We start from the raw sequence: 24391 nt of genomic DNA on the forward strand, positions 1-24391 counted from the left end.
AATGTTAGAAACATCTGTCAGTTTGATACACACTGAAGTCAATGTCATTGACATTTGACAAATGACTAAGTCGGTAAGTATGTGAATGTCTAGATTCCAGTAGAGTGGGTTTTATATACATATTTTATATATATTTTGTCCAGTCAGATTGTGATGCAATGTCAATGTAATCTACCAAAGACCTTCAGATACCCGATTGCTGCAATCCTCAGGTGCATGCAATGGTGGTTATTTTTATTTACCGTATTTTCCGGACTATAAGGCGCACCGGACTATAAGGCGCACCTTCAATAAATGGCCCATTTTAAAACTTTGTCCATATATAAGGCGCACCGGACTATAAGGCGCAGCATTAATGCAATCACAATATAATAACTTGAAATAGTGAAAACAATAACAATATATAAATAATGTTAAGATCACACAACACACAAAATAAACATGTAAAGCTTACTTTAATAAGTACAAAACAAACCAGTCAGATCAGTAAACTTTAAAAGTTAAAGATAAAGATTAAAATAATAACAAATTAACAATTTTATGAAAGTTGAATGAATTTTATATTAGCTGTATTAAGTTAAGGGTAGCGCGTCCGCCTCACAGTTAGGAGGGTGCGGGTTCGATTGCACCTCCGGCCCTCCCTGTGTGGAGTTTGCATGTTCTCCCCGGGCCCGCGTGGATTTTCTCCGGGCACTCCGGTTTCCTCCCACATCCCAAAGACATGCTTGGTCGGCCGATTGAAGACTCCAAATTGTCCCTAGGTGTGAGTGCGAGTGCGAATGGTTGTTTGTATCTGTGTTCCCTGCGATTCGCTGGCAACCGGTTCAGGGTGTCCCCCGCCTACTGCCTGATGATGGCTGGGATAGGCTCCAGCACACCCGCGACCCCCGTGGGGACTAAGCGGTTCAGAAAATGGATGGATGGATGTATTAAGTTGGTTTTATTGTTGTTATTGTTGTATGAATAAGAAGGGTGATATTGGTGTTTGTGACTGCAGTAAACAGGCCAGGTTGCGTCATGTCAGATTTTTAATCCAAATCAAATCATTCTCCATTTTATCTTTTTTATTTCAACTTCAGACACAACAAAATACTATAATCGCAAAATAATAATCTATAGTCTTTTTGATTCATGATTCATAGTCTTCAGCTGGCCACTTATGATTGATTTTATGACACAATGCTTCGGGCCAGTTTAAATTTAGACGCGGGCTGCATTTGGCCCGTGGGCCGGAATTTGGTCCATGTATAAGGCGCACCTGACTATAAGGCGCGCTATCGGCTTTTGAGAAAATTTGAGGTTTTTAGGTGCGCTTTATAGTCCGGAAAATACGGTATTTCAATTTGATATATATATATATTTTTTTTTTAATTAGATGTTTGATTCAACACACACTCGGATAAGTGGAAAAAGATGGATGGATGGATGGATGGATGGATGGATGGATGGATGGATGGATGGATGGATGGATGGATGGATGGATGGATGGATGGATGGATGCATTCAACACACCTTGCCAAGGACAGAGAGTGACGTCAGTGTTTTTCTGCCCTCAGATTGGTTGATTGGAGGCAACTTGTCTTGCTGGGTTGTTTCAACCTGGAAAAGGACAAATTTGCCACTTCCAGAGCAGCAGCTAGCTAGCTAGTTGCAGCTGCTCTAGCTAGCTAACTAGCTAGCTATCCAACACAACAACAACCGCACCACAGAAGGACAAGAACATCCCCTGAGGAGAAAAGGAGGATGGATTTTGTCAAGAACGACCAATGCTGAGTGAGTACAAAAGACAGGTTTTTACATTTTTGTCATGTTATTAGGTACAGATTGATTGTGAACTGCAATATTGTCACGTAGAATTCGGAGTTGTGTTGGAAAATACAGGTTCAAATATTTTTCTTATTTTTTTTCTGGGTCTGATTTTGTTTTGTGAGTGAAAGGGGGTCAGCACATCTGTGCCAGAATTAGAGGTTCTGTGTTTCCATCTCTCCATGTGGACTGTGTGTGTTGTCTGTGAAGTTTAGCTTGGACTCTCACTTATCCAGTCTTGTATATTTATATAAATGGATAGATGGTGGAAGGACAATGAAAAAAATTTAAAAAACACCAATGGCGTCAGACTCCCTTTATTGAAGGGGAGGGCACATAAAGAGGAAATGTGGTGATGACGTTCTTCTTGCTCCTCATCTGCTGCTTGTGGTGTGGACCTCCTGCACGATGACGACCCGAGAGTTTTTGTTGGTGCTGCATAAGACAAGAATAAAGTGGGACTTTAGCTCTCCTCTGGCTTGGATTTTACAAGCAATTCCCGAGTGGCTCACTTGACGCCCTCTCCGTCCATCAGGCGGCGATACTCTGAAATCTCCATTTCCAGCCGTGTCTTGATGTCCAGAAGCTCGGCGTACTGAATCTTCTGGTTCTCCACTTCAGTCCTGAGCTGCGCCAGCTGCTCTTCCAAAGCCGACACCTGCCTCTGGTAGCCTTGCAACATGGCAGAATAGCGAGCTTGCGTCTCGGCCAGCGTTGCCTCCAGGACCGCTTTCTGCCAGCCCGATCATTTGGTGCAAAGTTAGACAAAGAAAGGCAATTACACCTGTCATCTCGCTGTGCAAACAAACATTCAGCGGAACTGATAACGATCAAGTTTCACGTCTACTGGAATTCGTTTGATCTGAGGTTGGAGACTGATCATAACATCTTTGGCTGCTGCAAGATCACCTGGCTGAACTCCGCCTGCAGTTGGATCTGCAGGTTCTGGAAAGTTCTACGCAGTTCAGTCATCTCACTCTTGGTCGTCTGCAGGTTCACCGTCACTTCTTTGTTGAGCTCGGCGGACTGGACATAAGCTCAGTTTCACGCATGGAGACGACTGCTTTCGGCTCATTAGTCACAAGCTTTCAAACTCACCTTGGCCTGGAACCAATTGTCCAGGTCTCTGCGGTTATTTGCAGCGACATTCTCGTAATGCTCTCGTATTCCAGCCAAGACGGTGGAGAGATCCTGCTGAGGGGCGGCGTCCACCTCCACGTTGACATTTCCAGATATCTGGGACCGCAGGGCGATGAGGTCCTATGGATGGCAGTGGTGATTAGAATGACTCCTTGAATGAATTTTAGGAATCTCCAAGTTTTCACCTCTTCATGGTTCCTCTTCATGTAAATAAGTTCCTCCTTCAGACCCTCCACCTGCATCTCCAAGTCGGTGCGACTTATGGTCAGATCATCCAGAACCCGCTTCAGGCCAGCCGCATCGGCCTCAGCCGACTGGTGCATACCCAGCTCGTTCTCATACCTGAACATCATCATTGCATTTTCATAATTAGATGTTGGTCATTAGAAAATGTGGAATGAAGGCAACTAGACTGTGTTTAAGATGTTTCAGCCAAAAGTTTCTTAAATTTTGAAATCCAGATGTTCAATCATTCAAAGTTTCTTCAGGCGTTTTTGAGGCATCACTCACTTGAGGCGGAAGTCGTCTGAGGCCAGCTTGGCGTTGTCGATGGCAAGAATCAGGGCGGCGTTGGAACGAGCGCCATCTTGGATCTGAGTGATGACAGGCAATGAGAGTCTCTGGCATTTTTCCATTAAATGAGATAACTACTACTGAGACAAGACAGACCGCCTATACTGGATGCTTTGAACATCTCAAAAGCACGATAAGCGTGCTGTTATTCTTGATCAGTGGGGTAATATGACATGTACTGTAGAGTTGAGCTCACCCCAGCCTGCAGATCTCTGATTCGCGCAAAGAAGGTGGTCCAGTCGTGGGTCGCAGGACCAGTTTGGCTTGCCAGGAAGTTCTTGATCTTGAGCTCCAGATCTGCGTTGGCCACCTCCAGTCTGCGCACCTTCTCCAAATAGCTCGCCAGCCTGTCGTTCAAGTTCTGCATGGTGAACTTCTCGTTGGCGGAGATGTCGATGGCGCCGGCCAGATTGAAGCCACCCATGGTCGAGCTGATTCTGGAGACGTGGATGCCGGAACCGCCAGCGCCGCCATACACGCTGCCGCCTCCGAAGCCAATCTGGGAGATTTTGACCCCAGAACCGCCTGCGCCGCCGTAGACGCTGCCGGCACTCATGTTGCCGGCACCCAAGCTGCTGATGCGGGACGATGACAAAAAGCTGCGGGTCGCCATGTTGGAGAGACTGGAGAGACTGAAGACCTGCTAGGACCAAAGAGCCTTTTAAACTTTTGGCGGTGGGGTGGGGCAAAGGGGGGTGGGGCACACCCTGCAGCTGGAATGAACAACATCCTGGTGGGGTTGCGATCTCCCGAGGCCTCAAACAGCCAATTATCATCTCACAGCGCCGGTATGTTTGCACCTCATACATTTTTAGAGAAGTGGCCCGGAACACACCCCACTGCCCTAGGTGACAACCACTACCTCCAACCCACTTGTGAGGTGCCTCCAAGCTGTTTGACTCCAAAATGTTGACTGGTTTTGCTGGTCCAACCAGTGCAAGGAATGAGTTCACAAACCTGAAACGACCACCATCTGGTCCAAGATTGTTTATTTGATTGATAAAGTGATGGACTGCGTCATTGTTTTGAAATAATGCACCATCGCCTACGCCGATTGCGGAATCATAAGAATAAGCAGTTGTGCTGTTGATAAAAAAAAAAAAATAACATCAGTTTGTCACGTTTTTTTATTTTATTGTGATGACATCATTCAGATTCTGAGCTGTCATCTTTGTCGTCGTCTGTGGTCTCCTTGGCGATGGTGGCCAGATGGTGGTGGGCACTACTGACTTCAGACAAGCTGCAGAAAGTCACATGACAAACACGAATCACATGACGAAGAGGTTTTTAGTTTGGGGGATTCTTATGACGTTTCCGCCTCCCACCTCTGCATCTCGCTATCAATCAGGCGTCGGTACTCTGCGATCTCCATTTCCAATCGAGTCTTGATGTCCAGAAGCTCAGAAAACTGGACCTTCTGCTTCTCCACTTCAGCTCTGAGCTGAACCAGCTGCTCCTCCAAGCCCTCCACTTGCCTCTGGTAACCTAGCAACATGGCGGCGTGGCGAGACTGTGTCTCGGCCAGCGTTCCCTCCAAAGCCGCTTTCTAATATTCGTTCAATCGAAGCAGTTAGAAACAAAAAAAAAAAAGATACGGTGAACAGGAAGTCTGCTGGGAGCTCACCTGACTGAGTTCCGCTTCCAGTTGGATCTGCAGATCCTGGAGAGTTCTTTGCGATTCTCTTGTCTCGCTTTTGGACGTCTGCAGGGTCTCGGCGCTTGTCACCACTTCTTTATTGAGCTCAATTGTCTGGATATTGGCCAGGTTTAGGACAAGAAGAAGCAGAATGATTGTTTAGATAGGTAGACACTGAGATTTGACATTCACCTTGGCTTGAAACCAGTCATCCAGGTCTGTGCTGTTCTTGGAGGTGACGTTCTCGTAATGTTGTCGGATTTCGGCCAAGACGGCAGAGAGATCCTGCTGAGGGGCAGCGTTTAACTCTACATTGACCTGTCCGTTCATCTGAGACTGCATGTCGAGGAGGTCCTGTGGATGGCAGAGGTGGTTAGTTGGACTTCCCGTGTGGCCTGTGCTGAGGCTGTTCTCACCTCCTCATGGTTCATCTTGAGGTGGATCAGTTCCTCCTTCAGAACCTCCACTTGCATCTCCAAGTCGGAGCGACTCAGCGTCAACTCATCCAGTATTCGTTTCAGACCGCCCAGATCGGCCTCCACCGCTTGGCGCATAGCCAACTCGTTGTTGTACCTCAAGTCAAAGAGAAGCGTCAAAGCGTGTAGCGTTATGATTGACGTGTGTTGGACTCACTTGAGCTTGAAGTCGTCAACCGACAGTTTGGCGTTATCTATGTCCAGTTGGAGAGACACGTTGGTGCGAGTGGCGTCAAAGATCTACGATTGACAATATTTCACAGAGATGGCAAAGGTTTTCAAATGTTGGGAGTAAACAAAAATGTCATCAGAAAAATTAATGCTATTTTAAATACATTTTATGTTATCCTAAGTACATTGTGGGTGTGGTACGCTGACCTGCTCCTGGAGGTCCCTAATTGGTCCATTGTAGGCGCTCCAGTCTCTGCTTTCCAGCATGCTGGCGTTTTCAAGAAAGTTCCTGATCTTCAGCTCTAGCTCCCCATTGGCCGCCTCCAGCTTGCGCACCTTCTCCAAATAGGTCGCCAAGCGACCGTTCAGGTTCTGCATGGCAGTCTTATCGCTGTCTGGCACATCCAGGGCATCTGCCAAATCAAAGGCGGCACCGGCAGAGGAGAAACACCGAGGAGCAGCCACACTGGAGATGCGCACCCCTTGGCCCCCGGCGCCGGCGTACACGCTGGGGGCCCGCCGGGAGCCGACACGGCTTCCAGTTGAAAAGCCAAGAGAGCGAGCAAAGGATGTCATGTTCAACAGACAGGGGCTCTGGATGCGCCGCAAGCAACGGAAGCCTCCTTATATCTCACTTGAGACCCCCTCTGGAATTTGAAGCATTCAAAATGGTGAACGTGCACCATCATGCCCGGCCAGCACACGGACAATGAGCAAAAAGGAACAATCTGAAGTAAAACTTTGCAATCCCATGCGGATGGAGGTGCGGACAACATTGACATAATCAGATGCTGGATTAGATCCCGTCTTCATTTGCTGCTTGGGACATCTTCCTGCCTTTAGTTTAGCAAGTCAAATACATGCTCAATTGGATTCAGGTCAGGTGATCCATCAACTTAGGGCTCCATTATACAACATTGGGCTCATTTGCTGGCTCTGCTTGGGGTGGGTCTGTCCAATGAGTTTTGATGTATTTGGCTAAATGTGTGATTGACTAAAGGCTTGAAAATATAGTACATACAAGGACTTATGTACACACTGAGACCCACTAACACATTTACCTGTTCAAACTGATTCACACACAAATGGATGCACACACCTACATGAAGAATTTATGTTGTAGGTGTGGACATTTCTATATCACCTGTCAGTCACTTCCCTGAAGTTTTTTGCATTTTCTTCTCACCTTTTTTGTATTGTATGTTATTTCCTTTGTTTTAATTCTTCTCTTTTAGGACTTTGCTGTTACTCTTGTACAGAAGAGTATGGAAGAGGCCTCTTCCGTACTACGGAAGAGGATCAGGGCCAGTGAAGAAAAAAAAAAAGGGGGTGACAGGATTCTGAAAATTTTTTCCTCAGAATTCTGACTTTATTCTGACTTCAAAGTCAGAACTCTGAGAAAAAAAGTCAGAATCCTGTCACCACCCTTTTTTTTTTCTTCTTCACTGGCCCTAATCCTCTTCCGTACTCTTGACATCATTGACATATTGACATATTTTTTATTGTGGACATAACTGGCCAGATTATGCACTTGTGCAAGTGCCTTACAGAAAAATGATTACTCGTTTGAATCTTTGTTTTTCCTCCCATAGCTCAAACACAATAAATCATAAAAAAAAGTCATCAATATTTTATTGCTCAAGTGTGTGAAAGACGTGTTAGTCGTGTGATTGACAGGTGAAACGTCCAAGGTGATTACCATTCCCCCCCCCACCCCCGCCCCCCTTACTCGCCCGAGTCAAGATCAAACTTGTTTTTAGAAATGTGCGATGATCAAGGTGTGCCATTGTCGTGGCGACGCTGTATGTGCGCAAACCTGCTCCAGTCATTTTAGGAAACCCACCACACCCACACGTTTTTTTTGTTTTTTGTTTTTTAGTGGTTTGTGTGTATGCGTGTGGAGTGTTGCGGTTATGTTGCAACAATCATAATTTGCCCAGTGTTCAAATACCCACAATGCAATATTCTTACCTGGCGTGTGTTAGTTTGTGTGGTTGTGTGGTTGTGTGTTTCATGTGTGCATGCCAGTATTTATGAATGCGGCCACGAGGGAGTGGTTATGTGTCTTTTTCTTTTTATGTGTGTGCACGAGGGTTGAAATAGTGAAGGAAGTCGATTTTATGATCAATTTTATCTGTGAATATGCTGTGAATGTGAAGGAGTCTTTGAAGGCATCGATAGTAGGCGTGATTGTGGCCAGATTTTGCTTGAGCCTCGTTGAAGAGAAAAACAGTGCCACCCTGTGGCAATTTTCATGTTTGTCACGTGATCTGGTGGGCTCGCAGCCAGAATGTGTGGGCTAGATGGCAGCAGGTGCGCTGCACCACAAGTTTCAGAGGTAAACTTGCGAAATGCTCGTTTGTTGGGTTTATAAGAGCAGTAATTTCTTCTTTTAATCATCAATTATTTCATTCTATTTTAGTCTAACCTGTTTGCACACACAGTTCAACGCTGCAGAGTCGGCCCGTGCAAGAAAGTCAAGTTATGGAAACGTAAGTCCAGTTAACTTTTGATGGTTTGATGTTGAACCGCTTAAGTATTTCAGTAAATTATGAGACCAGTAAATTTACTGTGTGAAAATTTTAAAGCGTAATTTGGTGCATTTACAGCATTCATGCAGACGGGCCAGTGTTTCAGTAGGATTGGTATTTTGAACGTTCTGGCAAATTCCTGCTGGGCTGGGTTACAGTTTAATATTATCGGTAATGTCAACAAAGCATGTTTTCATTTCAGTTCATATTTTGTGCCAATTCAGCAGTTATGGCTTTATCACGGCCAATACAGGCAGAAAAAGAAAACCAATTAAATGACATCTAGAAGATCAATGACCAAACAAATAAATAGATTAAATAAACATGTTGGGAAATATTTTGTCAGAGGAATGTTTTTGTCAGTCTTCTAAGTTGTGCGGCTGAAGTGGTGTGAATAGCTTTTAAATAAGAGTATGTACAGAAAGTTGAAATGTTGCTGGCTTAGCAAAGTTTAAGAAATCAGATGTTTCACAAGTTGATTTGTCCACAGTTAATGCACATACAAGCGCACAATAAAAGTGAAAATCACAGTGTGACCTGTTCTCATGAGGCTTTATTGACAAGCGCATTCCGTCGCTCTTGAATTTTACTCGTAGAGGAAGGCTTGAGCACAGGGGGCGTAGTTGAGCATCTCGGCAGCCTTGAACCACAAATCTATCTCGCGCTTGGCGTTTTCCACTGTGTCGCTGCCGTGGATCACGTTCCTGGGGGGGGAAAAAAATTGTACAGATGCTCGTCTCAGCTGGATGACCGGCCATTAGTGGCGTCTTTAGCATTCATGCTAATTAGCATGGATGCTAAATACTCAAACTGATGCCAGTCATGATACAGATGGCGAGTGTCGATAATGTAAATCTCTAATTCGAATGATGAGTCATGAGTTGTGTGGAAGCTAATTACCTAGCCAGATGTCACAGCCGCTAGTCACCGATGGAATGACACGTCACAAGCAGTGTGCTCAGAATGGCCGCCCAACGAGGACTTACCTGCCGATGTCAATGCACAGGTCTCCTCGGATGCTTCCGGGTTTGGACTCGGCCGGGTTGGTTTCTCCCAGCATCATTCGCGCCAGCTTAACAATGCTCCGCCCCTCCCACACCTGTGCAGGACATAGTCATAAGCATGGTACCATTTACGACGGCGAGCGCCCGCTCACGTGACGCCGACTCAGTACGTTACCATGGCTAGGATGGGTCCGGACGCCATGTACTTGCACAGTCCGGCGTAGAAGGGCGTGTCCTTCAAGTCGGCGTAGTGTGTCTTCATGTGATCCTCAGACGCCTGCCGCACAAAAGCGACGCAATGTCGGAGTGTAGGCAGAATATGGCGGAATATTGCATACCTGCATCATCTTGCAGGCGACCAGTTTGAAACCTCTCTGCTCGAAGCGCTTGATGATCTCGCCGCACAGGCCTCGCTGGACGCCGTCCGGCTTTACTGCGATGAAAGTTCGCTCCATGTCTGCACGCATGTCATCACAATTATCAGGTGTTTTTCACATTTTGGCACTTGGCAAGGCAGTTCTGACGCTTGGGTTTGAATGTGGTTGCTCTCCTGTGTGGTGTTTGCATGTTCTAACTTTGGTGACCTCTCATAGACAATACGAGATTGAGAAATAATGAAAGTGCCCGCCACTCCTAAGACACACATCGCCCGCCCCAGCTCCCTATCGGAACATACCAACACCAGCCCCGCCCTCCCTGATGCTAACTTTAGCGTCAGCTGCCTGTGGATCATGTGACAAAGGGGAGAAGTGACAGCTGACATGATTGGACACTTAACCCTGTCCGCCATGACCCTCCTCATTCAAGCGACCATTCACACCAATATAAACATAAATGACAACTTTCAATCAAAAACATTCAAGGTTCGTATTTAGCTTGCTTTTTGCAGGGAGGATGAAAACATAAAGGTCATGTGTCATGGTTTCTTCAAGTTGATCTTTTCCATCCTGTAAAGTTTGCCCTTAAAAAAAACACGAGACAAACAAAGAAAAGCAGGCAGAGGCAGGAAGACTGCACCGTTACCTTAAAGAAGCTCGGAGGTCGGTCAGCAGTCGAGAGCTCAGCCGGGACGATGAGCGGCGTGCAAAAACTTTTAAAGGCTGAGGGGGGCAGTGCGGGAGAAGGGAGGGGTCACCAGTCCGGTCTTTCCGATTGGATGAGCATCCCGATGACAGGAATCGCCGCTGACTCGACTTGATTGGTGTCAGTGGAAACAGCTAGCAAAGCTTAATTAGTGGGATTAGATGGCATTGCTGCTGACTTTGCGCCCAATCAAAATAACCTTCAAGCCCGACATCCAAATGGACAAACATGTGATGCTTGTGACACCCTTCACCCACTTTGACTATTTTTAGCTTCTCATTTCATGCAATATGAACTGATTTAGAGTACTGTCCATGCATGTGTGTGTGTGTGCGTGCGTGTGTCAAATCTGCAAACATCTTCTTGAAAATGGGACGCAGGTATTGGTCGCAGGTCAGCATTTATTTTTGCAGCTGTAGGAAGGAACATGACAAGATTTTCAAGTGCAGAAAAATCACATTACAAAGACTCCAGTTTGAAAAATATCCCACTTTGAAATTCAAGCGTCAACAGTCCGTCATCCTTCGCTAGCGGACTAGTTTGTTAGCTAGCCCGCTGCGTTCTTCAAACAACATGGCCGTCCTCGGTGTTAAGGCGGCTCGGCTAGATAGCTAACTCCCTGCCGCCACCGCCGCCGCATCCAATCGACCCAAAGCCGACAAAGCAAAAACCAAGCTGGACGCTTTTACGTAAAATAGATTCTGCGTGGGTTTCGTCTATTTACACCGCGGCTATTTACACAAACGTCCCCGCCTGAGTGATAAAAGTAGCAAAGTGACAAGTAGTTTTCTCCAAAGCCTGGAATGAGCACTTTGAAAGCAGTCAGCCCAACTAAATCAATTGCCGATTGATGAGCGATGCGCATGAGCCAATCTAGCCCCCTAATTTTTTGGGGAAGTGGCCACTTCAACTACACTGCCATTTTGTCTCGGAGAGGACATTTTAGTATCTCGGCTTTCTGAGCGACTGTCATCTTGTCACGTTGCTAATAAAAGCATCCGAGGACGACTTGACGGTCCTTAATCGGTGCTGTGCAGTCCTTCAAAGGAAAAGTCCAGCTTCAACCTCACCTGGGGATTCAATACACCTTGCGAAACGTGTCGGTCGAGCAAACAGCTTTTGTTTGTCAAAAATAGTGTTGTGCACAACAACTAAAAAAAAAACAACGACAACAATAATCTTAAGAGCAATATTAATCATAATAATGATGAAGTCATCGCACGACAATAGAAGAAGTAAACAAAACCTCGCAGCCCTGAGAGGGTCATCAAAGTGCTTCGTCGGAAAATAGTTGAAACCTTTTTTCCTGGGTGGAGGCGTCCGCTCACGTCACACGGAAGCCAGGAAAGGAAACGAGGACCAAAGGAAAAGGAAAAGAAATGACACGAAATAAGGAAGTGAGGACAGGAGGGAAGGAAAGAAAGTGACAAATAGACACAAAAATAGAAAGTGAAGAAAGCTAGTAAGGAAGTGAGATTACAAAGTCAGGGAAGGAAGGAAGGAAAGGAAATAAGGAAAGACAAGAAAGTAAGGAAAGGAAGAGAACAAAGGAAGTGAAGAATAGAAGTAAGAAAAGGAAACGAAGGCTGTAAAGAAAGTTAGGAAAGATTTAAGTTTAGCAGGAAGGATGGCAAAGAAGTGAGGAAGGAAATAAGGTAAAGACGTGAAGAAAGGAAGTGATTAGTGTCATTAGCTGTTTGTGGGCGGGGCCAAATACAAATGAAGGAAAAAAAATGACAGCCAAGCTTGTCCTGATTGGCTGAAGAGGAAGATGAGGAGGTGGGGCCGGTCTTCACCCGTCTTTGCATGTGTCCTACCGTGTCCTCTTGGCATGTCCCCTTCACGTGTTTTTTTCTTCCTTTAGGGGAGGGGGGGATAAGGTCTATCCGTCTCTGGGTTCGAGTTTGCAGGACAAGTCAAAGAGCAGATTTTGGTTGTCAATGACGTGCAGCTGCCTCACGTATGCTTTCGTCTGCAAATGGGATGGCGACGTCTCCGTATCCATGACTACCGGCAGGAACAAGCACAATTAGCTTCCTGTGTACACAATCGTGTGTGTGTGTTTGTGCATGCGTGTTACCCAGTTGTCCGCTGCGGTATCTGCGGATGCTTCGGACCATTTCAGCCACTTTGTGCTGTGCAAAAGTAGCAATTTAGCAATAGAAAGTTGTAGTGCTTCCTTCTCTGCTTTTTTTTTTTTTTCCCCTCAGTGATAAATGAAAGACTGGGATGAGAGTATTTTCTTACCATTTTGTCAAAGTTGACGTGTTGGCCGTGAAAAGTTTTACAACTCTCGTGAAGAAAAGTCAAGTCTGCAAAAACAAAACAGTTGTGTGATTTAGAATTAGTGTGGTTGTGTGTGTGTGTGTGTGTGAGAGTGTGTGTGCGTGCCTTTGAGCAGCAGAGGCGTGAAGGGAATGAGCGGTGGCGTAAGACTGGTGATCAGGTCTCTGTAGGACTTGTGGTTTCGAGAAGGATCCTGATGTGGGCAAAACGTCCAAATGTCAAAAGTGGGACATTGTAGTTGATTTGTAGTTCCAAAACTAAAACTTACAGTGATGCTTTCAAATTGTTGAAACTGTTTGCGGAATTTCCCCGGAAGACCCTGACACACAAAACATGCTCGTTAACTCGTCCACAGATGTTGAGTGTGGGTCGGGTTATTTGCGCATTACCTCCCAGGTGAGCCTCAGCCTGCTGAGTGCCGGGTTGTCCAAGCCCAGCAGCACGGCCAGGAAGGACAGAAGGTCTTGCTGTTGTTTGCAGCTGAAACACACACGGAGAGGAGGAGAAAAATCTGGATGGCTGGACGGACAGATGAGGGAGGGACAGATTGAGGTTGGCGAGTTTTGTCTCACAGCGCAGCGATCTTGATGAACTTTCTGAGCAGCTGAATGCGTTTGGGCAGTGAGTGGCACTGCAGCATCTCCGTGGCCACCCAGTGCTGAACCTCGCTGCAGCGCTGTAGTACTAACTCCAGGTTGAGGGGGCGCCAGCGGGACTGCTCGCCGTGGAACACATAACACACAAACTCCACCTGCAGGGAATTCAAGTTCAGGTAGACGACAAAGGAGGCCAAGCGTTTCAGGATCTGGCTGGCGCCGACCTCATGCACGCAGCTGAAGAGCTCCCAGTCAAAGGCCACCAGCTGGTTGGCCACTTCTTCGGCTGACATGTCGTGAAGTTTGCTGTCTCCGGGCGTCCAGTGGATCTCCTCAGGAAGAGGGAGCTGACGGAGCAAGAGTGACATTAAAATTGGGGGGGGGAGCTTCCTCAATTTGTCATGAACATTCCCGGCCTCCAGAGGGCGACAGCAGATGTTGATAATACCACATACTTTGGAGCGGGTACTGACCAGGGAGTCGAGCTCGGAGGGTTGGCAAGTAAACAAATGCGTGTTGACCCCCAGCGTGGTGAAGACGGCTTCGTCGCTTGGCCGGAACACCGCCTTCTCTGCGGGCGCACACGAACACACGTGTCAGCCTTTCGCCGGCACGCGGCGGGCCTACGCGGCGAGCTGGCAGACCTCCAGCCGACGTGACGGCCACCAGGATCAGTTTGCCGGGAAGGAGCGGGCGCTCGTCGCTGTACTGCAGCTTCTCGCGCACCAACGCCAGGATGTCGCCCACACGGCACGACAGCCGGCTTCGGATGGTTACGTAGGAGTGGTCGGGCGTGTAGACCCTGCAGAAGACTGTGTGCGGCGGACATGCCGTTAGCTTAGCGTTCTGATTAGCATGCCACATTAGGAGCGTCAACGGTGGGTGGGAATGTCATACTCTCGTCGGAGCCCCTGAACGCCTCCCTGGGCTGCAGGCAGGCGTCGATTCGCCGGAAATGGCGGAAGAGCGGTCGCACTTGCTTCCTGCGGCTCTCCTTTTCCTCGCTGCAACTGACCACACACACACACGTCACATTTGTCATTGTGTGTGTGTGTGTGTGTGTGTGTGTGTGTGTGTGCGTGTGTGTGCGCATTTGCACATACGAGCAGTTTAAAATTTGAGTCCAGCGTTCCAGTTTGACGACGTCGTCCACCAGGTCAGGATGTCGACTGAGCTCCTGAAGCGCACACAAGTACAATTCCTGCAAACACACACACTCGTTGGTTGTTGGTCCAGGTGTGTAGTTGTTGTGTAGCCGTGCGGTCACCTTTGGGAATTTGTCTCCCTCCTCCTGCAGGAGTTCTCGGTATGTGTCGAGGTAGCGAAAGGCCACGCTGAGCACGGCCCGCTTCCTGCGGAGGTCGTCTGGCTCCGCCTCCCCATACGGCCCACTCTGACCGCTCTCTCCTTGCTCCTCCCCCTCCGCTCCAGGCCTCTCTCCTGCCTCACCTGGCCCCTCCCTCACATGCAAACAAAACCTGAGCGTGGCGTCAAGGAAGCAGAAAGGCAAAACAAAATTCCTCCGTGAGCGTTTAGACGTGCGGCGATGCGTGTTTGGTCGGCGCCCCACGCGCGCGCGTGCAAGCAGGCGTGTGTGCTCGCGCACATGAAGGATACTGCTGCAGTAGAACTTGCTGAAAGGCGTCGGCCGTAAGAAAGATGGGATGAGTCAACATGAAGTCATCCAGCAACGTCTCTACACACGCACACACACAAACAAAAACATCACATTGGGACCAAATACAAAACAATCGCAACGCAAGAGCCGAAATCCAGCAGCAATCATCAATGCTCACCGTTAGTCTATCAGTACCGTTTTGCGTTGTTTGTTAGCATTGAGCTAACTGGAGCGTTTCATAAGGCAAAGCTATGTTGCTTAAAATACAATTTTTTTGCTTTGTGTTAACCTCAGCTTGAAGTGGTCTTCCACAGTTTGAAGCCTCTTTGTTTGATCGCTCAACTTTTCCCAAACTGCTACTGTAGTTTTTTTTTCTTCTGGCGTAGTAGCAACACACTCTCATAGGCAAGTTAGGCTTCATCAATTTAATTATTTTGGATAAATATGATTTTTGTTTTTTTTTCCCAAACGATGCTTGCGAGGAAATGCGCGTCAACACCTCAACTCATTTGAAAACCAAATCTAAATACAAAATGTGGGTCACAAAAAAAAATGCGCGCATGTGTCAATGTGCACACACGTGCACATATGTGAAAGCCTAACGTACTGCAGTGGGCGTGTTGTGCCAGAGCACCCCCCCCTCTGCAGATGGTTGCCATGGAGACAGTAAGAGGATGCCGAGGAACTGACATGACCACACTGCGTGTGCGCAATGTGAAAGTGATGCGTGAATTTCACTTCTTTCCATAATTTTTGAATGCGCCGACATTTTATTCAGCCCATCAGAAATCCGCAGGAAGTCGCGGAGCCATGTTAGCAAACAAGCGCACACATTTACTCCCACGCACCCACCATCTTGCACTCTGCGCGTGTGCAACATTCCTGTAGAAACACGCATGAGCCCACTGCATTATCATAACAGCAGCGATTATGTAACCACGTACACGTCTCAACAAGTCTGTGGGTTAGCACCGTGACTATTTTTTCTCTTTTGAATATTAATTCCCGTAAGGAGGAATTAATGTCTTATTAATGGTTTTCATAAATGTGACTGATATTGGGTGTGCAGTTCCCTCTTTTGGTTTGGATGGCGCCATAATGAAGGTGTAGGTCACCTGTGCAGTTGACCAAGCGTTTTCCCGCCACGCTGTCCAGCACGGCGAACAACAGGTTTTGGGGCGTGTCGGCATGAACGGCGGCACCGCCGCCGCCACTTTCCGCCGCCGGGCTGGCTTCGGAACTCTGCTCGTCGCCGGACAAAGACGGGCTGCGTGCGTCGCCGCCGGCCGAGCCATTGAGTGACGAGCCGGCAGGAGGCCAGGGTGGGGCGTCCTCGCTGTCAGGGCTGCAATGAATGGGTGGGGTCAAAGGTCACCATATCAGGATCTGGATTCAGAATCACAGTTTTTGTAGGGTTGTCACATTCTGCTGAGCTTTTTGTCTTGGCCGCCGCTTTGCTGGAGTCAATTATTTGTCGCGCACTGCTTGGCTAGCTAACAGCCAATCAGAGGGATGGGTTGACTTGGATGTGTTCATGAACTGTGAAGGATGTGACTACTCGGCCACGCTGACTGTGTGAAAGTCATCTTGATTTTGATTCAAGCAAGTGTCAAATAGGACTCTTTTGTATTGCGTCTCCAGTTTTCTGAAAGGGATCTGAAAACAGTTTGCAAAATCCACAGTTGGGTGCTTTGTGCTCACACTTTTGGTTGTTTTTTTTCGGTTTGGCATGTCGGAAGTCCTCAAAAAATCAATGCTGCAGGTCGTTAGGTTAAAAGTGAAAGTAAATGTTTACAGCACTGTTATGAGTTACTGTAATGGCATTATTATTGTTTGACCATCTATGCTCACAGTGGCTGGCATAGCAAATAAATGCTCTTGAATTGGATGGCAAAGGTACAGCCAAGCATGAAGAAAAAAAATGGCTCCATGCAAATCTAGTCGCTTTGTGTTCAACTATACAAGACCAGATTTCACATTGAGCTGAATCGAGGTCATTTTAACATGAGCGTCGTCCTAACGTGTTCAACTGAAGTCTTCCGTAATCATAGCTTTCAATGGACTGTTTTTGCTCCCGTGGTGTGAGAGCAAAAATTGACTAATCAGCATTTCAACAGAGGCAGCATGAATGTCTTGTCGCATGTGCACTGATAGCGGCGGCGGCGGCGTGGCGACAACGCACGCATTTCAAATGTGGAATCACAATGACGAGCTGTCATCGTTTGCAGGTTGCTTAGCCGAAGGATGTACGTGACGTCATTGTGCTCCGTACGTTGCGTAACGACGGCAGCCCCCGCAGACCCCCGGCCCCCTCCCTTCTTTCTCCTTCAAACAGCAGCTCACGCGCCCGCGCGCACGCACGCACGCACGTCGAGGCCGCCTACCTGAAGAGCTCGCGGGCCTGCCCCCCCTCCGGGGAGGTCTCCCTGAAGAAGGGGACGACGCGGGACAGGCTAGCCCTCCGCCGCGACGCCGCGGTCCCCCCGCCGGTCTTGTCCGCTCCTCCTCCGCCGCCTCCCGGTCCGGCTCCCGGTCCTCCACCTCCTCCGCCTCCTCCTCCTCCACCTCCTCCGGCTCGGCTGAGCGCGCTCGTCTGCTTCTTTAGGAACTTCTCGAGCGGCTTCATCCCCGCCGGCATGGTGGGGGTGGACAGGACAGGACAGGACAGGACGGGACGGGACGGGTCGGGACGGGGGGCAGGCAGGCAGGTAGCGCGTCTACATCACAGGCGCGCGTCTCTCGCTCGCTCGACGCTTGTCGTCGGTCGGATGCCGCAGCCTCCCTCCGTCAGCCTCCGCCCCCGCCCCAAAGCCCCCGCACGCCCCCCAGTAGCTCCGCTCTGATGACAAGTGCACGTTCACGCGGCGCTGGCCCCGCCCCCTCCGTCTGCTGCAGTCGCGCACGCCGGAAGCAACGTCACGTCACGTTGCAGCACCAGCGTGAAGCGTCATTGGCCTTTGACGTCAGACACAAATAGATCTCTCGTTGAGTAATCTGAGATACGTAAGCACGTTCGCCATATTGAAAGTGGCAAGTAGGCCCACAAAAGCTGATGTAGATCTGTCCAAACTTAAAAATGTTGGATGTAAATCATGCACCGCAGTCATAATAAAATATTTGAAAACAAATAGAATCTTAAAACAATGACAAAAGAGTAGAACACACCTTTTTTTTCAGTTTAAAGTTTAAACCAGACGTGCTTTGGTGGCAAGTCGTGGCATTTCATCACGATAACTGACTTTTAATGTGATTAAAAAAAAAAGTAGAAAGTATGGAAGTCAGTCCGGCTATATGTGACATAAAATACAAAAACAAAGCGTTCTGAAGTCTGTGTTTGCAATGGTCCACTTCTGTTTCCGCTTGTTGCTTTTTGTTGATTTGACGGTCAAGTTACGCGTTGCCACCATCATGGCAACTTTAGTCGTGGTTGGCGCTTTTGGGCAGCTGATTGGTCAGGATGTGCCAGCGCTCCACCTGCTGGCCTTTGTTATTCAAGCAGTCTGTCCAGTGGCGAAGGGCGTCGCCCAGCGCGTGAGCACCCAGACACACCCCGCCTACACGGGAAGCGAACGGACGTCCGTGCGGTCACTATTTGGCCTCGGCCGAGTATTTAACCTGTTAGCACCCTCAAAGTCTCACCAATGAAGTCGTTGGAACGTCCCAAGTCGTAGTCCCACACCGTCACCTCCAGGGTCTTGTTGGCCAGCTCCGACAATGACATCTCGTAGAAGAACTCCTGCAGAGCACACACGCACGATGTCAGAAACAGTTAATTATTGCATCTCTAATTAGTACCTCATTAAATTCTGGGTTGAGGGTCTTTTTTATCACAGCAGTTTTATGTTTGGACTTCTTGTGGATGTCAGGCTTCAGGTATCTGTCAGAAGAACCGACAACATTTCAACATGCTGATTAGCATGTGCATGCTAATTGTGCAAATAAACGGGCCCACATTTTGACGTAGGGGTCGGAGAAGCCATTGACGTCCATGGCTGCCAGGTGAGCGCAGCGCTTCACGCCCACACAGAGACCCCCGCCGCCGTCCTCATCTGGCTCGTCATCGCCGCCACAAGGCGGAGGCAAGAACTGCAGCGAGAGGAGAAGGCGACCTCGTTCCTCCAGGCTGTGCAGCTGCTCATTCTCCCACTAAGGATGAGAGAATGATGTCATTGATGGATTGACCCACTGATCATCTTGAGGCACCTTTGACCCCCTTGAGCACGAAACAAATTGACAGTTGTGAAGAAATTCCAGTTGGTGAGCCAAATATTGACCACTACAAGTTGGGATTTTACCTCTCGCAAGTAGCAGGAGATCCCTCGCAGAGCTTCACCCATGGTGCTGGGAGACGGCAGCTGCACACACGCACACACACACACACACACACGCACGCACACACACACACACACACACACACACACACACACACACACACACACACACACACAAATGAGGACGTGTTGAACTGTGTATGAGTGAGCACAAGTGAGTGCGAGTGTACCGGTGGAGGATGTTCTAAGCACGTATGGAAATGTTTGGTGTGGTCTCCTTGGATTCTTTTGAGAGAGACCCGCGACTCGCCAATCAACTCGTTGTGAGTCAGCTTGTCCTCGTCACACACAGTCAGCCTGCGGAAGCCGAGATGGAAGAGTTCAAAAGTCCAACTTGACAGGTGGAGACGTGAACCCACCTGAGTGTCTTCCTGTTCATGTCTTGCTGTGTGATTCCTACATAGGTCAATGTCTCGTTCCACACGGGACTCAGAGAGTTGCGGATGGTCTTTGTCTTCAGCTTGTTGGCCTGATGGCACATGTTAGCATCATTAGCGTCATTTACGGCACTGCATATTTAGATCTTGGTGAATCAAATTTTGGGGGAGAAGCAGGGTTGTAGAACATTGTAGAAGGTTGCGGTCTGACCTTGGAGGCGCCGGGCAACAGATGAACTTTGACGTAGGGATCAGCCAAGCCGTTAAAGTCCATCGGCTTCAGGCCCTGTGGAAGCAGGTGCCCTTTAATGGCTGCTTCGCTAAACGGGGGAAGTAGAATGGTCTCCAAATATTTAAGGAACTCTGCCTTAAATGATCAGTTATGTTGTTATGTCAGGTTGATATAATTTTTGACATGATTATAAGTCAATGTCTTTCCTCCTGTCACGTGATTCACGTGCGTGGACTTCCTGTTTGCGTCTTACCTTGGCTCTAATCACGGTGCAATGCAGCTGACTGGTCGCCTGCTCGTACCTCAGCTCAAACTCCAGAGTTCCCAATTCCGCTGCTCACACAAAGAAATACATCCTACACTCACAACATATGAGACCATGGACACCATGTGCTAACACAAAGGTGGCGTGCGTGGTGTAATTTATCATCTGCTAGCGGCTATCTTCTAGCACATAGCTAAGCAAAGTTCTCTTGAACTTGGTTGTCCAAATCTTTGCGTATCGCTTTCGTAGTATCGGAGCATCGTGAGTTAATGTGTTTGTTGGTGTGACCTTTGACAACCGTTCCAGTTCCTCACGTAAAAGTTGAACTGAAAAAAAATCATGTGCTAACACACAGCGGCATGCTAATTTAGCATGCTGTGCATGCCACATAGCCTGTTAGCTGAGCCGCACACACGGAATGACGGGGAGCCTCACTGCAGTCGTCGCTGTCCGAGCCGACGGTGTCCACTGACGTGCTTGCGTCCCCGTCCCCCTGCAGGCCGCACGCCGTCTCGGAGGGGCCGAGACCTGACGACGACCTAGGAGAGGTGGGCGAGCGGCGGGGAAAGTAGTCCGAGATCTGGCGAATGGGGCGGATGGGGCCCGGACACACGTCGATGGCCATGTGCTCTTGGATGGAGATGCTCAGCTTCTTCTTGGTCCTCCTCGTGCTCATCCGGCCTGAAAACAAACTACCTGCCCATTGATTGAATTGTTTATTTCAAATGTGAGATTGATGTTCAAAACTAAATGAGATGAATGCAGATCTGTCAATCAAAACAGATCACCTGTGGATTGGTTCAGAAGTTGTCAGTCAGTTTGTTTGCGGGTGGGAGTGAGACTTTGATGTCTGCAATGAAGTCATATGACTGCTAGTGCTGGCATAACATGCCATGACGCCCATAAAAGAATTGCCCGTCTCAGATCTCATGAAAGGATTGACTGGCTCGCTCGTATCTCGGCGACCATTCACAGCATCCTCAGATGTCTCCTTCCCCGCTCGTTTTCACACTCCCCTTTCATGATCTCCTTCGAATCCTGATTGACGGCTTTGCGTGTGCGCGTGCATGTGACATGTTGAAAGTTTTGCTGCTCTGCCTGCACCTCAAGTGAGCTCCACACGGGGGCGCTCCAAAGCGAGCAAGTGGAGCTGCTTAACGAGTTGCAACTGATGTTTTAAGAAATAATCAGCGCTTGCCACAATGTCAAGTAAGTAGAGAAGAGAGCGTTTTACACCAACGGAAAAAGTTTCAAAGGTCTAGTCGCACATTTACCTCGATCGTCCGTCAGCAATATCACGAATGGATCACAACACATCATATCAGTACACGGATTGCAGGCGCACATTCTTATTGCGCTCGAGTGACCAGTGTGTGTGTGTGTGTGTGTGTGTGTGTGTGTGTGTGTGTGTGTGTGTGTGTGTGTGTGTGTGTGTGTGTGTGTGTGTGTGTGTGTGTGTGTGTGTGTGTTACCTTGTTAGGATGATGCCAATGAAGCCAAAGCAAGTGGAGTCCAGCTGATCAGGGTGTCATCTGACTAACAGGTGGCTGTTTAAGCGGACAGTGGCATCCAGCAAAGGGGAAAGCAGTGAGGGAGGGGGGCAAGAAGATGGGAGGGATGTTCACACCTTCTTTTTCATAAGCTTGTGTGCTCTTGCGACTGTTTTCTTTCCATCCTGTGAGGAGGAGGAGGAGGAGGCTCTTCCTTTTATCATGATTTCCCCCCCTCAACACACTCACCCTCACTACAAAACCCCCATTTGCAGAGCCTTGGAGGGTGTTGGAGTAAACCTCGCATCTGTCTTCCTCCTCTTCATCCTCTGTGTAATTTGTGTTTAATGATAGTTAATGATACATGTATGCATCCAACACACACACACACGGGAGGAGCATCTTCCTCCCAGCCATCACTGCACTAAGCACACAATAATGCCAACACTTTTTCAGAATATACTGATACTGTACATTATGAATTATTATTATGTTTACATGTCTATTTCAAAGACATTCCCTTGAGCTGTATCATCTTATTTTCAGGGAGTTCTGTGTATGTATGTGTGTGCGTGTGCATGTTGGGTGGAGTCCGTGGGGAGGGAGGATGGCCTTGGTTGAATTCCCATCTTCCTTGTCCTTGCTGAATCCCCCCCCTCCTTCCACACACCACCCATATATGGGCTGGCTGTTACTGTGTTCCTGGGCATGAGGAGCGGGGTCAAAGATCAGATGGTGTAGGTGACTTTAATAAGTGTCCTTGCTGACCGCATGAGTGACACGTAGACACAAACATGGAACAAACTTCAAGTTGAGGTAGAAAAGGTAACAAAGGCCATAAAATGGAAGTCGTCTCTATTAAATGAACGATGACCAACGCCCACGTTTGCAATGTCCTGACCTATGTACGACAGCAATGTGCCAGTATGTGAAAGACGTGTGGAAAATTTATGTCAGAAATTGGGTGGAATAACAACACGTGATGATCAGTCCAGCAGAGGGCAGTGTTGTTCACATTATATTTATTGTTTCTTTTTTATCAACAACCATTTGAAACTTTACTCCAAAATCCACCTTATCAACACCCAAATGTTCCCGCTGCCAACACGCGCGCCATCGTTGCGGGTGGGCGGGGCTTGGGTGCTTGGTGAGGGTCACACGCAGCCGATGTCATCGTCAGGACGCACGTAGGCGTCGGGACGGATAAACGTGGGCGCTCCCGTGCCATGGTCAGTGCAGGTCGTGTCCGCTTGAGCCGTCAGACGGGTCCTGGGGGGGCACAATCACGTTCAAGTTAAATACTCTTGCCCAGTGCAATAAATTCAAATGCCATCAATACTCCGTTAAACTGTTTTGTTACGTGCTTCTGAAAAAAAAAAGAAAAGTCGCACTGTATTGTGAAAATGCTTTTTTCACGAGTACTCAGCGATACCACAAGTACTTTTACTGGCCTTTAAGGGGCGTGGCCTATTGAATGATGCCAGGAACTTGACCGCTTGAGAGCGTCTGGCCGTGGGAGGGAGGGAGGCGGCGTATTAAAGTAAGAAAAACAAAAGCGGTCTGACCTTTGACTTTCACTCTTTGCTCTTCTTTTCGCTGTTTTGAAGTTTCTCGACTATCTTGCGTTCGTGTCCAGTCGGATTGTGCCTGTTGGTGTTGTCACTGGCCTCCTTCTTCGAGCGGCCTTTGCGCGACGCCCCCTCTGATGATGTCATCATCGCCAGCGCAACACCGAGAAAAACAACAGCAGAAACAACGTTCAACCATCCATTTTCTCCTCCATTGAACTCATCTTAGCTGCTTTTGAGTAAAAGGTGCACTGACTACCAGCCGATCACAGGGCACACAGAAATATAATGGTGATCATGATAATGATGAAGATGTGGACCTGTATACTTGTCACTGAGGTTGTAGTACTCGTACTGGTCGTAGTATTGGTCCTCGAAGTTGGTGGGCTTCAAGTTCTTGACGTCCACGTGACTCATGACTGCTGCTGCTTTTCTTGTCTCTCGCAGGAAAAATAAAACAAACTGGCCGGCTGTGCTCAAGATCGCTCTGCTCTGGCGCTTGCTCTGTCTGCGTGTTTGTGTTCAGTGGCGCTTTTATGGGACAGTCCAGTTCCTCCCCCTAGGCTGCCACAATCCGCTATTTTGCTGGAAACTTCCAGGCTCCTCCTGCTATTGCATCAGTTGCGCATCTGGACTTCCTTTTCAAAAACGAGGACAAAAACAAGTAAATATGTCTGCCCAAATTTCAGCTAGACAAAGTTTTCATCACTTTGTCACGTCTTTGTGTAGTATTCATAGTCCAAGTTTTTGATGACATGCATGAATCCATCAATCAAGAGTTTTCCAACAACTCGTTTTTTTTTCATTTTGTTTTGCGATCGAAGGTCGAACAGTTCAAGTCCAATAAAAAGCAATGATTATTAGTTTTATCTCGCCGCCGCCCCACTATGACCCAGAAACATCCAACAAATTTATCAGCTAAAAAAACCAGGACGAGGTCACTGACAAAAACGTATGTGTGCGCGCGCGCTCAGTGTTTGCGAGTCACAGCTGCAATGGCAGAGAAGCAGGTCACACAAGATAAGATAGTTTGTGCTTTGCTGCCGACTTGACATTTATACTTGGTAAATAACACGCATGCAGAACGTGCTCACGTGTACAAAAAAGAATAAACACGAATCGACACGTTGGCTCCAATTAATGAATGAATGAATCTTTATTTCGAACATGACTTAAAGAATAAAAAAAAACAATAAAAAAAAAAACCA

The 24391-nt window shown here is 48.0% G+C and overlaps 6 protein-coding genes and 1 long non-coding RNA gene across 8 annotated transcripts; 1 reads left to right on the forward strand and 6 right to left on the reverse strand.

Annotated features, from left to right (window-relative positions):
• Positions 1 to 2107: 2107 nt before the first annotated feature.
• On the reverse strand, positions 2108 to 4164 carry LOC125983276 (keratin, type I cytoskeletal 13-like). Its single transcript, XM_049744398.1, has 7 exons — positions 3716 to 4164; positions 3457 to 3539; positions 3132 to 3288; positions 2905 to 3066; positions 2716 to 2832; positions 2319 to 2539; positions 2108 to 2241 (listed from the first exon to the last, which is right to left on the reverse strand). The coding sequence occupies exons 1-7, from the start codon at positions 4130 to 4132 to the stop codon at positions 2181 to 2183; spliced, it is 1218 nt and encodes a 405-aa protein (XP_049600355.1). The 5' UTR covers positions 4133 to 4164; the 3' UTR covers positions 2108 to 2180.
• A 327-nt stretch (positions 4165 to 4491) lies between these two features.
• LOC125983277 (keratin, type I cytoskeletal 13-like) lies at positions 4492 to 7800 on the reverse strand. 2 transcript variants are annotated; one of them, XM_049744401.2, is made up of 8 exons: positions 7774 to 7800; positions 6010 to 6215; positions 5789 to 5871; positions 5572 to 5728; positions 5348 to 5509; positions 5144 to 5269; positions 4845 to 5065; positions 4492 to 4759 (listed from the first exon to the last, which is right to left on the reverse strand). In XM_049744401.2, the coding sequence occupies exons 2-8, from the start codon at positions 6178 to 6180 to the stop codon at positions 4666 to 4668; spliced, it is 1014 nt and encodes a 337-aa protein (XP_049600358.1). In that variant the 5' UTR covers positions 6181 to 6215; positions 7774 to 7800; the 3' UTR covers positions 4492 to 4665. The 2 variants fall into 2 exon arrangements, with proteins under 2 accessions (XP_049600358.1, XP_049600357.1); XM_049744400.2 differs by lacking the exon at positions 7774 to 7800 and having other exon boundaries at positions 6010 to 7106.
• Positions 7801 to 7807: 7 nt separating this feature from the next.
• Positions 7808 to 11586, forward strand: LOC137841059 (uncharacterized). Its single transcript, XR_011088400.1, has 3 exons — positions 7808 to 8140; positions 8225 to 9821; positions 9931 to 11586. It is a non-coding gene; the product is annotated as an uncharacterized lncRNA (long non-coding RNA).
• On the reverse strand, positions 8867 to 9794 carry LOC125983286 (nucleoside diphosphate kinase A 2). The gene is made up of 4 exons (XM_049744418.2): positions 9676 to 9794; positions 9513 to 9614; positions 9320 to 9432; positions 8867 to 9037 (listed from the first exon to the last, which is right to left on the reverse strand). Exons 1-4 carry the CDS (start codon positions 9790 to 9792, stop codon positions 8920 to 8922), a joined length of 450 nt encoding a protein of 149 aa, XP_049600375.2. The 5' UTR covers positions 9793 to 9794; the 3' UTR covers positions 8867 to 8919.
• On the reverse strand, positions 10804 to 17773 carry rapgefl1 (Rap guanine nucleotide exchange factor (GEF)-like 1). The gene is made up of 16 exons (XM_049744376.2): positions 17305 to 17773; positions 16036 to 16265; positions 14920 to 14998; positions 14570 to 14780; positions 14406 to 14503; positions 14200 to 14312; positions 13947 to 14114; positions 13776 to 13873; positions 13527 to 13649; positions 13279 to 13457; positions 13096 to 13186; positions 12975 to 13025; positions 12812 to 12899; positions 12668 to 12732; positions 12501 to 12555; positions 10804 to 12427 (listed from the first exon to the last, which is right to left on the reverse strand). The coding sequence occupies exons 1-16, from the start codon at positions 17556 to 17558 to the stop codon at positions 12303 to 12305; spliced, it is 2028 nt and encodes a 675-aa protein (XP_049600333.1). The 5' UTR covers positions 17559 to 17773; the 3' UTR covers positions 10804 to 12302.
• A 319-nt stretch (positions 17774 to 18092) lies between these two features.
• On the reverse strand, positions 18093 to 21279 carry doc2a (double C2-like domains, alpha). Its single transcript, XM_049744423.2, has 10 exons — positions 20561 to 21279; positions 20114 to 20193; positions 19840 to 19914; positions 19611 to 19720; positions 19422 to 19548; positions 19216 to 19275; positions 18873 to 19066; positions 18716 to 18797; positions 18560 to 18656; positions 18093 to 18474 (listed from the first exon to the last, which is right to left on the reverse strand). The coding sequence occupies exons 1-10, from the start codon at positions 20799 to 20801 to the stop codon at positions 18338 to 18340; spliced, it is 1203 nt and encodes a 400-aa protein (XP_049600380.1). The 5' UTR covers positions 20802 to 21279; the 3' UTR covers positions 18093 to 18337.
• A 1341-nt stretch (positions 21280 to 22620) lies between these two features.
• On the reverse strand, positions 22621 to 23711 carry nupr1b (nuclear protein 1b). The gene is made up of 3 exons (XM_049744422.2): positions 23504 to 23711; positions 23181 to 23317; positions 22621 to 22884 (listed from the first exon to the last, which is right to left on the reverse strand). The coding sequence occupies exons 1-2, from the start codon at positions 23598 to 23600 to the stop codon at positions 23190 to 23192; spliced, it is 225 nt and encodes a 74-aa protein (XP_049600379.1). The 5' UTR covers positions 23601 to 23711; the 3' UTR covers positions 22621 to 22884; positions 23181 to 23189.
• Between the last annotated feature and the right edge of the window lie 680 nt (positions 23712 to 24391).

Source organism: Syngnathus scovelli, chromosome 16 (genome assembly GCF_024217435.2).
Source record: "Syngnathus scovelli strain Florida chromosome 16, RoL_Ssco_1.2, whole genome shotgun sequence".
NCBI classification, from domain to species: Eukaryota; Metazoa; Chordata; class Actinopteri; order Syngnathiformes; family Syngnathidae; genus Syngnathus; species Syngnathus scovelli.

Excerpts from the sequence above, each read along its gene's own strand:
- LOC125983276 (XM_049744398.1), bottom strand. The coding sequence starts at position 4,132 with ATGGCGACCCGCAGCTTTTTGTCATCGTCCCGCATCAGCAGCTTGGGT. Across the intron at positions 3,067-3,131 it reads TGAAGAGGAACCATGAAGAG|GACCTCATCGCCCTGCGGTC; the intron begins GTGAAAACTTGG and ends TGCCATCCATAG. Across the intron at positions 2,242-2,318 it reads ATGGACGGAGAGGGCGTCAA|CACCAACAAAAACTCTCGGG; the intron begins GTGAGCCACTCG and ends TGTCTTATGCAG.
- LOC125983277 (XM_049744400.2), bottom strand. The coding sequence starts at position 6,378 with ATGACATCCTTTGCTCGCTCTCTTGGCTTTTCAACTGGAAGCCGTGTC. Across the intron at positions 5,872-6,009 it reads TTAGGGACCTCCAGGAGCAG|ATCTTTGACGCCACTCGCAC; the intron begins GTCAGCGTACCA and ends TGTCAATCGTAG. Across the intron at positions 5,270-5,347 it reads ATGACTGGTTTCAAGCCAAG|ACAATTGAGCTCAATAAAGA; the intron begins GTGAATGTCAAA and ends GCCAATATCCAG.
- LOC125983286 (XM_049744418.2), bottom strand. The coding sequence starts at position 9,792 with ATGGAGCGAACTTTCATCGCAGTAAAGCCGGACGGCGTCCAGCGAGGC. Across the intron at positions 9,615-9,675 it reads TCGCCTGCAAGATGATGCAG|GCGTCTGAGGATCACATGAA; the intron begins GTATGCAATATT and ends TTTGTGCGGCAG. Across the intron at positions 9,038-9,319 it reads CTGTGCATTGACATCGGCAG|GAACGTGATCCACGGCAGCG; the intron begins GTAAGTCCTCGT and ends TTCCCCCCCCAG.
- rapgefl1 (XM_049744376.2), bottom strand. The coding sequence starts at position 17,558 with ATGCCGGCGGGGATGAAGCCGCTCGAGAAGTTCCTAAAGAAGCAGACG. Across the intron at positions 14,781-14,919 it reads CAGCAAGTTCTACTGCAGCA|GTTTTGTTTGCATGTGAGGG; the intron begins GTATCCTTCATG and ends CGCCACGCTCAG. Across the intron at positions 13,458-13,526 it reads TCTTCAGCTGCGTGCATGAG|GTGGAGTTTGTGTGTTATGT; the intron begins GTCGGCGCCAGC and ends AATTCCCTGCAG.
- doc2a (XM_049744423.2), bottom strand. The coding sequence starts at position 20,801 with ATGAGCACGAGGAGGACCAAGAAGAAGCTGAGCATCTCCATCCAAGAG. Across the intron at positions 19,549-19,610 it reads ATGAACAGGAAGACACTCAG|GCTGACTGTGTGTGACGAGG; the intron begins GTGGGTTCACGT and ends CGGCTTCCGCAG. Across the intron at positions 19,067-19,215 it reads TCTCCTGCTACTTGCGAGAG|TGGGAGAATGAGCAGCTGCA; the intron begins GTAAAATCCCAA and ends TCTCATCCTTAG.
- nupr1b (XM_049744422.2), bottom strand. The coding sequence starts at position 23,600 with ATGAGTCACGTGGACGTCAAGAACTTGAAGCCCACCAACTTCGAGGAC. Across the intron at positions 23,318-23,503 it reads CCTCAGTGACAAGTATACAG|AGGGGGCGTCGCGCAAAGGC; the intron begins GTCCACATCTTC and ends TGACATCATCAG.